This window comes from Apaloderma vittatum, unplaced genomic scaffold, assembly GCF_000703405.1.
Source record: "Apaloderma vittatum isolate BGI_N311 unplaced genomic scaffold, ASM70340v1 scaffold13399, whole genome shotgun sequence".
NCBI classification, from domain to species: domain Eukaryota; kingdom Metazoa; phylum Chordata; class Aves; order Trogoniformes; family Trogonidae; genus Apaloderma; species Apaloderma vittatum.
In genome coordinates, this window is record NW_009733596.1 from 10,324 (window position 1) to 25,313 (window position 14,990).

At 36.3% G+C, this 14,990-nt stretch overlaps 1 protein-coding gene across 1 annotated transcript; it reads right to left on the reverse strand.

Annotated features, from left to right (window-relative positions):
• Positions 1 to 607: 607 nt before the first annotated feature.
• Positions 608 to 14,363, reverse strand: GPATCH1 (G patch domain containing 1; the record flags this gene model as incomplete). The annotated part of the gene is made up of 19 exons (XM_009875963.1): positions 608 to 629; positions 1,828 to 1,973; positions 2,467 to 2,591; positions 3,080 to 3,190; positions 4,250 to 4,454; positions 5,130 to 5,302; positions 5,614 to 5,747; positions 5,964 to 6,091; positions 6,377 to 6,558; positions 8,085 to 8,372; positions 9,000 to 9,204; positions 10,080 to 10,159; positions 10,892 to 11,039; positions 12,048 to 12,293; positions 12,626 to 12,684; positions 12,841 to 12,938; positions 13,291 to 13,451; positions 13,850 to 13,935; positions 14,229 to 14,363. Coding segments are annotated over 19 exons (2,732 nt in total), but the record flags the coding sequence as incomplete, so codon positions are not given.
• Positions 14,364 to 14,990: the final 627 nt, after the last annotated feature.

The window sequence follows — 14,990 nt, forward strand, 5'->3', positions numbered from 1 at the left end:
CTCAAAATCAGGCAGATAGTAATTACTGTAGCGATCTTGTAGTACATTAGCCTTAATAATTTGTGTCAAAATGGCAGTTTATTGGTTTAGATCTTCTATGGTAAATGCTATAAACAATTTGAAGATGTAAAAATAACTCCAAGCACAGCCAGATACTGCAAAACTCCAATGTGAAATTCTGCATTAGACTCATTAAAAATATTTGCACCCAATACAAATTTTAATTGCTTTAGTTTTTAACATTCTATCTTCACTGAGGCTGAAACTTACTCTCCAGCATTTTAGAGGTCCTAGGCAATGACTTACCAAATAAAAATGATTCGTAATGCTTAAATTTATTAAAATATCTTGCTTCATATTAATTAAAACAGAGCCTGCAGTATTTCAGATTATGCCCAGAAAGGGGTCTTTTCAGCATTCCATAATCCATACCTTTTGAACATATGACACGTCACAAAATAAACATATGCACATTTACTTTCAAACAAATTCAATATGAATACAGTATGTAGAGTGCTTCTAAGTATACACGATCGATCTACCATCATGGAGGAGATCAAAAATTTGAGATCAAGTCACACAGCACTGAAGCAAGCAAGCTACCTCTTCAATACTGAAGTTGTTTTAATCTAAAAGGGAGAAAGAAAAATAAGTCAGGCTGAGCAGTAACACGCAACATTAAGAACATTTAATTACTTGAGCAGTTTCTTAAACCTTAGTTTAAGAGAGAGATCTGAGTTACGTGAGATAAAAAAGCATTTTCTCAGCAATGTAAAGAGAGACTTCCAAAATAACTGCTTGTACAAAGAAGTCTAAATGCTTTGTGCAAAGTGTATAAAACCATATTTTATCTTCTTAGAAATCAAAGGAGAAATAGTTTGGTTTTTTAATAAGAAAACACCAATACATAACTGAAGCTCAATTCCAAAGGAATGAAAGGCAGAGTCCTTTCGAATACCAGCCTCTGCCCTGGTACAGGCCCATTCCACCAAACACCTAGACCCCAACCATTCTGCCATTAGGCAAGGTGGGTCTGGTATTTCAACAAATACTTTCAGATCTGTCCTTCAGCTAGGAAGAGACACTAAAGAGAAGCCCTCCGTGTGACTCTTCTACATGGGATGCACTTCAAGTTGACTATGGTCTGAACTAGAGACAGTTACTTTTGTTTGTACTTCAAGTCTGTAAGCAAAATGAATCATTGTCAATTTTCACATCTCTGTTGGCACTATGTTCAAGTCTCTAGTTTATAAAACATAACAACACAGTCACAATTTAGCAGACACGTACATGACTCAAGCACTGTTCTGCTTGCTTCAGTTTCATGCTCAAGTACAGAACTACCTTACACATCAGTGCCACACACTGAAATCCATTTGAATAGGAACAAATAGAAGCTGACTCAAAAAATTCTGAAGCAGACAACGTTGCTTCCAAAGTCTCCAAGTACAGAGAAGTAAACAAAGTAATGGAAATATGAATCACCACCTGCACTTGTTCAATTTTTAATTTCCACTCAAAATAACTTTCAAAAAATATCAGTCAACTTCAGCGAACATCTCCATTAACTAGCAGAGTTGTATATGTAAGGGTGCTTTACTGTAGGAGGCTTCTTTCCTAAAATTATTTACCCTCTAGATTAAAAAGCCTAGTATTTGTAATCTTTCCACACTTCATTAAAAAGAAACAAGCATTATTTTATATACTTAAAGAGACTGGCTGATCCGTATTTGCCACAAAGAGGTTCACCACAATGACAACTTACAAATTAAGGCTTTGGTTATTCACTGCAAAATTTTCAAGTGATTGAGTAAGCTTTCCATTTACCTTCTCAGAAGTTCTTTGGGTGACAGTCCTGTGGTATCTATATCACTAAGGCTGTCAGTACTATCTGAAGTGTCTGAGCTGCTGTCTTTTTCTGATTTTTTATTCTTGCGTTTTCCTTTGTTCTTCTGTTTTTTATGTTTCTTTTTCTGTAAAAAAAAAAAAGAAGAGAAATATTCCCTTATTTCATTGTGAAAGACTTGGGGTTTTCTGAAAGGCAAGACCAGCAAGAAGTTGATTTCGGTGTAGACTTGAAGCCTACCCAAAACAGAACACTTAACGACTCCTCCCCACTACTCAGACTGTGGTAAAAAATATATACCAAAATCACCCATTTAATCCCAAGCACTCAAAAAGAAATTTCATTATTACTATTTGTATAGAAATAATTAATTATATGCCTAGAATATGCCTAACATTTTCTGCATACAACATTAAACTAGTTGCAATATTTTATCTATAGTAAAATTGTACATACTTATGGTAATTCTCTGCTCTGAAGTTCAGGTTTCAATACATGTGAAAAACTCAGTTGCTTAAGTTCTAGTCCCAGTATATCTGTTTTCTACAATGTAGCATAAGTAACACTTTTTTTGACTGGCAGATCAAAGAATCAATAAACTGCTTATTTACATTAAATACCTTTTCCTTTTTGTGTTTGTGTTCTTTCTTAGTCTTATGTTTCTCTCTGTTCTTCCTATGTTTCTCCTTCCTACTAGGCCCAGGAAAACTTGCTGGTGCCACTGGTTCTTGTTGCCAAGTAGTGCCTAAAGTGCAAAGCAAATGGAGAAATAAACAAACAAAATACAAAAAAAAAGATTAATTTTATTATTAAATTCTATATTACTTTTAATCTAATAGGATAGGTCTTTAAAAAGAAAAAAAACAAAAACAAAAACAAACGAAGCTTTCAAATGGAAATTAGATGTCTAAAACTCCTAACTGCAACCTTTCTACTGTAATTAAATGCTTTTGAAATCTGTTATTTAAACAAAAAGCAAGCTTGGCCCTATATTTTCACTATAATTTTTTATCATTACCTCTACAGAGCTACAACGAAATTGGTACACATGCAAAGAGGCTCCTGCTAGTGGATTACAGCATGGTACAAAGTAGTCCCTGATGCCAGCTGGAGATAACAGGCATATAAGAGGTAAGTGCCTATTTGCAAATGTTTTTTTAAAGAGAAATACAGCACATCTTACACAGAACTTCAATGCGCACAACTTACACATGAGAAGTCTACAGAACCTACCAGAAGAAAAAGCTGGAGGCAACTTCGGTCCAAATTCCTCTGCTGCATCCAGTTCCTGTTTTGCAGTAGGCAACAAAGACACACCAGGATCTGTTGTAGCAGCCACATTCTCTATGAAAAAAGCAAAAACTTCTTTATTTGAGAGGAAAATAAACACTTTTTTCAAGACATGCTGAGGAAAATTTAAGGATGCTTTCTAAAACCCTCTAAGCAAGCAAACTGATCAGCATCCTCCATCTCTGTGGACTGCTCTGGCCAACTGAGTAGCTGACATTCTGAAATGTCAACATACTGTTTTGTTTTTTCTTTTTAATCAAAATTGACCTTTTACACTATACAATTACAAAATAAATCAGTATCAGTACATGTGTTTGCTTTCACTTAGTAACACAGTACTACTTTTCTATTACTTAGAATGAAAAAATGACTCCACAAAATGTATAAAGTTAATAAATGCTAAAAGTTAGATGTTAACAGAACCAACTGTGATAGTAAGTGGACAAAATATTTCCATTGTAAGCTAAGTATGTTGTACATTTTGTTAATTTAACAACATCCTGAAAGTATGAGAACTTTTTACTGCTTAGTTATTAAACTTCCCTAAGAACTGGAGCCAAAGACTGGTCCCCTCTCTCCCTTGTGGAAGTATTCTGGTAACTTTTATAACTAGAATACAAATGAAATGCAACTTTGTGATGTCAGTCAAATTTCAAAATTATGTTTTACTGGAATGTCAGTATTTAGATAGTGAATTTAATTATAAAAGAAATGCCACTTATTTATTTCTGAATTTGTCAAATAACCACCACATGATAGTTATAATTTATCAATCTACTTAAAATTTATCATAGGTATAAAAGTTTCCCTATATTTCTCAGTGAAGTATGCTCTAACATTAGATATTTTGTTCCCTCCTCACTGTTTAACAACTATACTCCATTGGGCAGTTTGTTGTAAAATCTATGCAAGACACTTGGCAGCAAAAATAACACTATAAAATGCAAGGCCTTATTCAGCACTGGATTATTTACATTTTCTACATGCCCAGCTCCACGAGTGCCAGATGATCTGCACAAGAACACAGCACTGTCCAAGCACTCCTGGAGTATTTGAGTCATAAATAAAGCTTTTACAAGCCATTCAGAGAACTGAACATCAATTAAGTCCTACCTTGTACATTAGATGAAGAACCACCTGGTAGATCAACTTGTTTAGTGGGTTCTGAATCTACTACCGAAGTAGTTGGTTGCTCTTCTTCATCACTCTCTTCTTCTTCAGAAGATGATTTTTCATCTGAGGAACTCACAAAGATGGCCTTAAATAAGTCCATGGATGGTCTGCTTTCTTCTTCCTGATCCTTCTCTTCATTAGCTACCTGTGAAACAGCATCATAACAAACTGTTATGTTAACAAACTACAGGAACACTTAACAATCTCTCTCTGACAAGTAAATCTTCAAACATACTGACATACATTTAAGAATCACTCCAAAATCACAGTAACTGTGCAATATACAGTCTTAGGAAGTGCTGGTCCAAAATAGTAAAACTCCGATGCACTGCTAAACCGAGCGAGTGCCCTGTAAAGGACAGTGCAATTTGCGCTACGTAGAGTTGAAAACAGATCTCCAGATACTATAAATTCTAATTTATTAATTCAAAAACTTCAATTATACGCTACTAAATTTAAGCAAAAGGAAAACATCGCCTTTCTCCCCACAGTACGTGCCCTCCTCCCCTGAAAGCAGCACAACTGTATTATGTGCCTGTGAACAACGTGGCTGTAAGGGACTGAACTCGACTCCCAAACAGCTGAGCTACATTTTTCCTTCTCTTAATATCTGCTGTACTTGTATGCCGTAAGCGTTTGACATCTCAGAATTATAACCTCAAAATTCTTCAAAGTACTATCTCATCTTTGCTTCTCCTGAGTTGGCTCTTCTGCAATCTCATCTGTATTAAACCAATTCTTATGTTACTCACCCCTATTTCAAGGCTGTGAAGGGTTTACAGCTATTCCCCTGGAAGTTCAAACATTGCTGTAAACTCACCTCAGTGGCAAGACCTTCACTTGGTCCACTTTCATGTTCTGCTGCTGCTGCTGGCACTGGTGGCTGCTGCTGAACATCAGCTTTTGATCTAGCGAGACTAATGAATTCGCTGATAGAATCTTTCTTCTCCTTCTCTTTATCTGACACATCCCATCTTGAAGGTTTCTTTGGTTCTAAAAAAATCCCAAACATTCAACTCAGTTGCATGCCAAATTATCCTGCATTTCATGGCCTACCTGGCTTGAAATTACTCTGCTTCTTCAGTATAGTTTGGTATTCCTAGTGAATATCTGATCTACAAAGGTCTTTCTAGGTAGGAGAAATTACCATATCATCACTGACTTCAGTTTTTATGTCACCAAACTAATTTTCAGTTTCTCTTTTTCATTCTTTTCATGGACAAGTCCTCCATGACAAATACATAATTTTTCTATACTATTATCTCATTCATAGCTAAATGAATAAAGAGTAACAACAAACTTACTGTTGGGATTGTTACTCTGTTGGATTTTTTCATGTGTTGCTTGAGTTACAGGTGTGGTGGACTCAGGCAGAGTTAAGAAATTAAACACAGAGTATTTGTCTCGTTTCACTTTTGGTAACCCAACAATGGAAGAACTAGAGAGAAATAAAAACATTTGTTGATTATTGTTTTCTACACAGAAAAGGCCTCAAATTATCTACAACAAGATGAAACACCTACAGTAGACCTTAAAATGCATACTATTTTGTCAGAGGTCACCAATTTTAATGATGCAAATAAATTTTCCACAAGCAAAAGAGAAACTCTGAATTTTTCACAAGTGTTAAAAATAACAGTATCAATCATCTTACTCAGGATATGGATCAGGAACATTAAATCTTTTACACAACAGCTTTTCAGGATGCCATTCAAACTTGTCTCTTGTCAGTTTGCCAAACATCTTCATCTTCACAGCAGTTTCCTTATCATCAATATCATTCTGAAAAAGTCACACATTTATAGTTGCTAAATAAGGAACAACTTACTGAATTGACTAATACTGTTGTAACACTTTAAGAACAGGACAGAAACATAAATATTTACACGTAGTTTAACAAATCACTGCTCTGCACTCAGTGTTTTCAAAAGTTTGCTAAACAGAAGGGCCACAAAACATTGACATTATATATACGAGAGAGTTTTAAAGGAAAAAAACTTTTGAAAATCAGGGTTAAGGCAAACAACTACAGCTCCAATACACTAAAAAAATCAAATCAACACGTACCTCTTGGTCCCGAGGAACTTCAACTTTGTCAACATCATCTTCGTATTTGGCCCGGGTAAACCTGGATGACAGTGTAGAATTTGAGGATTTGTAGAACATTGCTGCACGGAAGAACTCCTCCTGTTCTCTTCCTCGCTCCCATTCTGTCATACTTGGGTCTGAACAATGCTCCAATGTATCTACTGTAGGGTAAGGAGAGAAATGCTTAGCAGACATTAGAGCTTACTTAGGTCTGACACTTTTCAAACAAAAAATAAGATAATAAGCAAACACCTAGCAAGTTTTTAATGGTTCAAGGATAGTACTAATCTCAACTGTGTTATTCCTCGATAAGTCTAGGTAGTTTTTCAAGATAGCAAGAACGACAGCATTTCCTAAATGCAATACAGGTGTTTTAAATAATTTTACTTGAAACGCTGGCTCCTTACTCCTTGCCCTCTAAGGAATATTGAAAATACTTAATGTATTTCACAGATCATAGAATCATAGAACCATAGAATCATAGAATGGCCTAAGCTGGAAGAGACCTTAGAGATCATTTTAATCCAGCCTCCCTGCCGCCAGGGACGCCACCTCTCGACTAGATCAGATGTTTAAAACAAAAAGTACAATCCAAACCTTTATCAAATAACTAAAATACAGCACAAAAAAAAGTGAATGAGTGAATAAGCCTGGCCAGGATTTGGTAACTTCAAGGGGCTTTCTGGTATATAAAGTGTCCACTGATAAATACACAATTTGAACACAGGTTCCTATAAACAATGCAGACACTGTTTAAACATTTGCTCCCAGAAGGAGTAAGAAATAACACCAGTCAAGCAAAGACACTGTTAAAAACCAAAACTCAATCATTCTAGTTATTTAAATTTTCTGCATTTTCATCATTATGTCTAAGGAGGCACTTAAGAGTTGTAAGAAGATACTCAATTTCATACAGGGAAAATACAAGCTTTGAGAATGCGAACTAATGAAGTGGTCACGTTGCCAAAGCTTCTATTGTAAGTCCTTGAGATTCTCAGACTGTCACTTAGGTTCTTCTCAGAACACCTGTGGCTCTAAAATCATAGCATGCGTGCAGAGCTCAAACCCAAAACTTGATGTCCTTCATCTGCTCTTTTCATGTTGTTCCAGTCTCCTTCCATTTTGTTCAGGTTTTTGGTATTAGACTTTAGAGTCCTTTAGGGTATGGGGTTGCTTTTGATTTTTACAGTCTCGTATAGGGAAAAGGCAACAAACTGCCATCCTACTGTGACATGGTAATCTTTCTGCCTTTTTAGGATTGTCAGTCTTACTCTTCATGGAGAAATAAACTAAATGGAAATGGTTGCTCCATGTACAGTTTACGGCACTGACCGAAGCTGCCTTCTTTAGCAAATGAAAGAAGAGAAACCCAGAAATACAGGCAATTAAGTAGAATATCCTGGACAACTTCACTTCTGCTACAGCATAGAAATATGAATGTAATGCCTAAAATCAAGCCTTGCTGACACAAATTACTGAGCAGTTTTCCTACATACCAGTAAAAATTTCTTTCAATATTGGCCCTAAAAAGAAGTAGACAGAGCAATAGACTTCAGGAAGGGAACTCCTAGGGAACATAGAATGCAACATGAGGAAAAAGGGGGAAAAGAAAAACACACCCAAAAAAAAAAAATCAATTTTTTTTCCAGAAGAAAATTAAAATATCAGGATTAGTCTCTTCAGTTACCTTTTTCTCCCTGTTTAAGACTTTTCACAAAACTTTCATATCTTCTTTGTTTTTCTGGATTTCTTGCAAATGGTTTGAAGTCACTAGAACCTGCATTTGCTAACTGGTCCCTCAACAACATTTGCCATTTGTGAGAAGCATCATCTCGGGAGGCTTCCTGGAATCGGCTATTTTGTGACTGCTGAGGTAACACTTTAGCTTTCAATTGTTGTTCAGATGCTTGTTTCACTTGTTTGAGTCTTTCTCTATCTTTCTCAGATAGATATTCTAAAACAGAAGGAGCTGGACCTAAAACCAGAAAGAAGCAGTAAGAGATAAATAGAAATGAAAAATTACTACAACTATTTCTGCCCCTTTAGTGGAGGAAAAAAGCCTACCACTATGCCTGTACACTCAGAGAAAATGCTCTTAAGGATCAATAAACAGTATTATGGCAGAGATAGCAGATGAAAAACTGGTCACTATTGCATCTTTATGCTATTCACAATATATTGACATATTACTTTGTAAACTTTACTACTGTAGATATGAATGTGAACCACATTTACAAGTTAACTTTGTAGTGAACTTGCATGCAGTGCAGTGAAACCTCATTTTACAGAAGAAAAAAACCTCAAAACTCACAGCCTACTATATCCATTCTGAATTAAAAAAACCAAACCACACCCACAACAAAACCCAATCCCACACATACTTTGCATCTTTAAAAGATTTAAGTAAATGAAAAGGCAGATATGTCAATAGCTCATCTGAGACAAAACTGAGTAATGACAATATATTCTAGCTAATCCAACTAGATCTAATATTTTTATGTCAGAAAAGTGTTCCAGGCTAGACCAAATTTTTACTGTTATACAAACAAAGAGGGGACCTGGAACACATGCAAAAGTGTGATCAAATATTATCAATCAATACCTTTTAAACTAGTCTCTCCGAGTTGTTCCCTCCTCTGAGATGCATTCAAAGCATGCCTGCCTTGTTGTGCCGTATCACTCTCAAGTTTCCCAGTCGATTCCTCCAATGCCTTCTGCAAACAAGAGTTTTCACTCCCAACTGCTATTACAGGTCGAAAGTAGTGGACTGGTCTGTAATTTCGTGGCAGGTCAGGTGGTGGATAAACCTTAGCAGGGGGACAACAAAACAAAAATTCACTAAGAGAGATAGCCACCTTTGTATTTAACACTTACAAACGTGTTTTGGAAAAAGTCATCTCGGTCTAAAAACTCCTCAATTCACAGCACAGCAGTAGTAGGATATTACAAGTCACTGATTCTTTTAGACCCAGTCGGTAAGTGGCATCGTAATACAAACTTTGGGAACAAACTGTTAGAGTGTTCACACTCAACGATTATGAGAAGTAGGAAAACATGCACATCAGGCCGCAGCAAAATTAACAAGAGCTGTGATACACATTGCTTTTATTTGAGAAAATGCTCTTGGTATTGCTTAATTTTTATTGAGTACTTCTGTGCTTACTTGTATTTTAAAGACTTTCGAAGTCCTCCTCCACCCCGCTTTCTCCATTCAAGCTGTTACTTCAAAGGTTATCCCTGTGCCTCCTATGCAATGCAATTTTATATGCCACGCAAATATTCTTCCTTTGTCTTTATTAGAAAGAGGACCATGTTGCACAATTCTGTTTGTCATTCTGATTTATGCAAATACATATGGCATAAATGATACAAACCTGGTAACGGGGCTAACAAATTAACTTGTCACCAAAACAGTGAAGCAGATGAAGAATGGGGGCTGATTTTTACAGAAAACTGAGTATGTGCATTTTTGTAAGTTTAAATTCATCCAGTAGTGTGACAAATTTTAGGTTTGTATTGAGTAGTTACCACTGCTGTAGCTTTGCTCATTCAGCATCTTTATTGCCAAACAGAACTTTTTCTTTCTAAGAACATAAAAAAGTGAGCGACAGTAAAGTCCATACAGCTTACATGTCAAGTTACTGATACTTTTGTATTAAGAATAACATCAGCATCTGCTTACCTTGCTTGGAGTTGATGATTTTGATGCCAAGGAAAAACCATCCAAGATTTTGCCTATATATTTAACTTCTCCTTCAGACCCTACAAAACGACCATAGAGGGGTCAATATTCAAAACATAACATGTTTGGCAATAAAGCACTTTCTCCAGTCATTTTCCATTTTGCAGTATATTTTATGAAGCATAACTGTGGCTCTTTCATTTCAAATTAAACGTTCTGAATCTATTATACAGCTAAAAAACTGCTACCAGAGAGTTTGCTGTAAGATGAACATGGCTAATAGTGAGGCAACAGTATCCCTACTGCTCGTAGCTAATGTCATGACTGCTGTTGTGTACAACATCAACAGGTACTCTAGAAATCACTACAGGACTTCATGCACTTGGAAGTTGCACTAAAAATGAAGTGGTATCAAGATAATATTTACAAATGTTATTTGAAAAATACATAAGTATATGTAAAAAAAATAATTCTCTTTAAAATTATTGGGTCATATTTTGTAGCCATGATTTACAGTTGTCTCCTTCAGCAGAGTTAAATGCTGTATCTCACAAAGCAACACATATTGTCTTTCTTAAAATGTAATTTGGGGGATTAATCTACACTGGGATTAGTGAAGGACTTTAGAAATTTTTTCCAGATTTGGACACTTCAATATAGAAGGAAGACTAAATGAAGTTTCAGATATCAGGGCTAGAAGATACCAGGCGATGGAAAGTTAAAATATTTGGAAAACAGAGACTACACTTAGGTCATTTTTTTAACCTACATACAAATTACACTAGCTCTTCAGATAGAGCTACAGTTCTTACTTTTTTTGGATTTATACTGCTTAGGCGCTGTCCAGCCATACAAGCCATCTCCAGGTTCCTCATCTTTTAGAACTGTATCGTATTTTGACAGTGTTTCAGTTGCATAAATATCGTCATCTTCCTCCTCTAATGCTCCTACACCAAAAGCCTAAAATACATTTTAAATAAAAATGAGAATTCAAAGGTGTAAAAATAATACTTATAAGTCACATGTCAGACCATATCTGCGTGTATATCTACCCAGGTATACTCTATATGATGTCTAGCATACATTTATGTATATACTGGGAAAAATGTACACCTTCAGAAATAGAAGTACTACCAACTAGTGAAAGAAAAAAACCCTCACTGAACACAAAAGCAAACGCATGCCACTCCCTTGGCAGGGAGGGACAGTGAGTTTGGTCTGTACAGGATGAGGACAGCAGCCTAATTGCACAAAGTAGCATTTGCAGTCTAACTAAGAGCAGCTTAAGTTCTCAAAAGAAAGGAGGGAGGAAGAGAAGGGGAGAAAAAAAAGCAAGTTAGCATGAAAATTAAACAAGTATAATTCCCAGAAATAAAAACTGACAGTACTTCTACATAAAAAGTACAAATACCATGGAGGGAACCAAAACCTCTCTAGATGAGAGATTAAACATTACTGAAAAGATTAAGTAAAATTGACAAGAACTGTAAACTAAAAACATACTGATTATCAACTTTAATGAAAGTAACACAAGCATTTTGTCCACCTAGCTACTCAAAGTGAGGCGTCTTATAGTTTTCTAACAATATCAATAAGTGAAGGCATTTAAGAGTTCTAAGGATTTGCTCACATCTTTGTATTAAATAAAAAAGAAAAATCCTGTTTTCAAACTATACTTAAGATTTCTTGCAATAATCCCACAATAACTACATGCCTTCCACAGAATAAAAAAACAAACTTTATTTAGATTTCACTTTGTTGGTAATAAAATGCATTAAAAAATGTGGTTTGAGCGCGGTGCTGGCAACAATGACCAACACCAAGGTCGTGGGTTCATTTCCTGCTTGGTCCCCATGTGTTGCCTCGTCTAGTCGAGAGGTGGCGTCCCTGCCCATAACGGGGAGGCTGGAACAGATGATCTCTAAGGTCCCTTCCAGCCTAGGCCATTCTATGATTCTATGTCCTTACCTGACCCGTAATACCTAGTTTTCTTCCTTTACTGTGTCTCAGATCCCCTAGTAAATTGCTTGTGTCTTCCGATTCACCTGTGAAAAGATTCAGGTGTTCTCTTCCAGATGCATGGAACAAAGCTTGTGAGGGATCCAAACCCTTATAGCCAAGTCCATGGACGTTCTCTTTTGGAGTCAAATCTACAGGCATTATATCTTTTGGTGCAAATGTCACATCCTCTGGCTGGTACTCATCTTCTTCATCCTTGTACAAAATAAATGTATGTCACAGAAATAGGACTGAAAGTTTTGTCTACTGAGTTTTTACAACATTTAATTAACATAAGACTGGGGAAGTTTTCATTTCCTAAATTACATATGAAAATACGTATGAAATACACCTGCTTAGGTAGCAAAAGAATTAATTCAGTTACATTAAAACTTTTCTTTTCCACAATAAGCATAATAAATATTTATAAATACTTTTTAAAAACCTTGAAACCACGTTAGGATACTGTGCAAAGACATCAAATAAGTTTAAGCATGTTAGCACACATTCTTTGGTAAGTCAACAAACAGCTAATGCCCGTTCAGTACCTCAGAACCTTCAGATAGTCCGGGTGGCAACGCACAACCGTACACTTTCACTGCAGGGTCTGTGAGAGACATAATAGCATCATATTAAATTACAGTTCTTTATTATATTTCTCTAAGAAACAGACCAAATATAAGGAGGCTTTAAAATGAACTTGCTAATCAGTCGATGAACGGTAACTTTCTATTTGTGAGTTCAGGAGCTTTGCTGAACTTACCAGGTTTCTGCCTGCGTGGTTTTCTTTTGACTCGCGGTCCAATTCCTTGTCCTTCTTTCCAGCCCATTTTTCTTAGCAGCTCAACCCCAACTGTTATTCTAAGACGAAAACAAACAAAAACAATCAACCAAAAAACACAACCCAAACCAAAAACAATACACATACATTTTTAATAGTTCTTAAATAATATATACACCATTTGAAATTAAGTTTTCACACCCCACTTTAAAATCAAATCTGAATGTATTAACATTTGCATATACGCTACATCCCAGCTTGCCTGGATCAATGTAAAATAAAAATCCAGGTGGAGTCCACTCTGAAAATTTAACACCGCAGATCTTCCAGTCTCTTTCATAGATTACTGTGGTCAAACATTACTTTTCTAACAAATATAACACTTTTAAGTGAAAGGAATTCCTTAGTTAACTTCTATATAAATTCACTTACTTTGATGGTCCTATTAAATCATCAAATGCGCTGGTTCCTGGAATGGCAGCAACTACTCCTGCAATCTGTCTAGCTTTCTCTTTTATTCTGTCTTTAGCTTTGGATGCAAAATCATCTGTGGTTGTAATATCTTTTGGTGCTATCCCAAATTCACTAAGATCCTGGAAAAATATAGACAAAATGGAAAAAATTAGATTACAAATACGTTTTCCTCAAATGCTTATTTACAGTAATGTCAAAGGAAATAAAATAGGATTATGACCCTCATACTGGGCAAATTTTTCAAGCTGTTTATACAGTTGCTTTTTCAGTAACTTGAATGCCATATCTGAACTCCAAAGTATTTTGTATTTTCTGATAGAGAAAAGGTGGAGTTCTGTGGGTTTTTTTTAATATTGAGATTACAGGAGCTTTCTAAGTGAATCTGTGAAACATCCTACAGGACAAGAAGTGATTTTAAAGTTACTTTAGTTATTTAGGCTCTTTAGATCTCCTTGCCTGAATAATCTGCTGTCATGGCAACTACTTCTAAAAGTTTCGTATTCCTTCCTAAATTCACCTCCTCATCCATGAAGTCTTCTGGTCCAAGAATAGTTCTGTCTGCTCTCTTCTGCCGTGATGACACAAAAGCTGAAGGAGCCCATCCTTTAAAGAAAGTAAATGTCTAGTTAGGGTACTTACACCACAGCATAATATCTGAAAACAATTCAAACATTTCAACCTTACACCTTAGGGATACATCATGGAAACATCTATAAAACTGCAGTCCAAAAACTAAAGGGGAAATAATTTCAAGAATACTGTTTTACCTATTTACAGCACAATTAATAGTGAGCAAGTGGAGGGAAGAGAGAGCTTAGTGACAGTCAATGTGCTTTCACTAACATTAAATTACGGTAATCAGTCAACCCTTCCCAGAAGACAGAAGAATATCTCACCTTCCTTTGTGCCAACAGTGTTAAAGTAACCAGCAGAGAAACCACCAGTAAATGCTCCATGGAAACGCTGGTATCGTCCCTTTGCATCTTTAACAGTCTGTTCTTGAAGAGGAACTGGTTTTTTAATTCGTTCACCTACAATGAGATAAATCATAACATGATATAAAGAACGGACTCTCCACTCGCTCCAGACACCACTTTTGCCTTGTGTTTAAGAACTGTATCAAATCACAGCCGCCCTGAAGTAGGAAGCATCAGCACTTTACATTTATTCCCATCCTACTTTAAATATTTGTATATACTATTGGTGTACATTGCTAAAGCACTAAATGTTCAAATAGAAAACATAACTCTAACGAGTTCCAAGAGCATTTTTTTTCCTGTGAAAGGACACTTTAAGTTGTTAAATCCTGACAGAATTTTATCCCTTCAGTAATTGTCTTGAGAAATTACACATCACAAGTGTCCAAAACTGAAACAAAACACAGAAGCTATCCATGTTGGCATAAACACTTGCATCTGTTTTGACAGTATTTCTGTGAATTGACTGGCACAGACCCTGGAGCTGCAGCTGCTCAGAAGCCCCTGGGCAGTGCTGAGTCCATCTCCCGAACAAAGTGTGGGAGGCTCACCCCCCTATAACTGCACACCCTGGAGCAGTTCTGTTTGGACTCTACTACTCTTCTGAGGCTTGTCGAGGGGACAGAAGGGCAGGCCGGCCCCCAGCTCCAGGAGAGCCCGGGTGCCGCAGGCCGCAGAGCC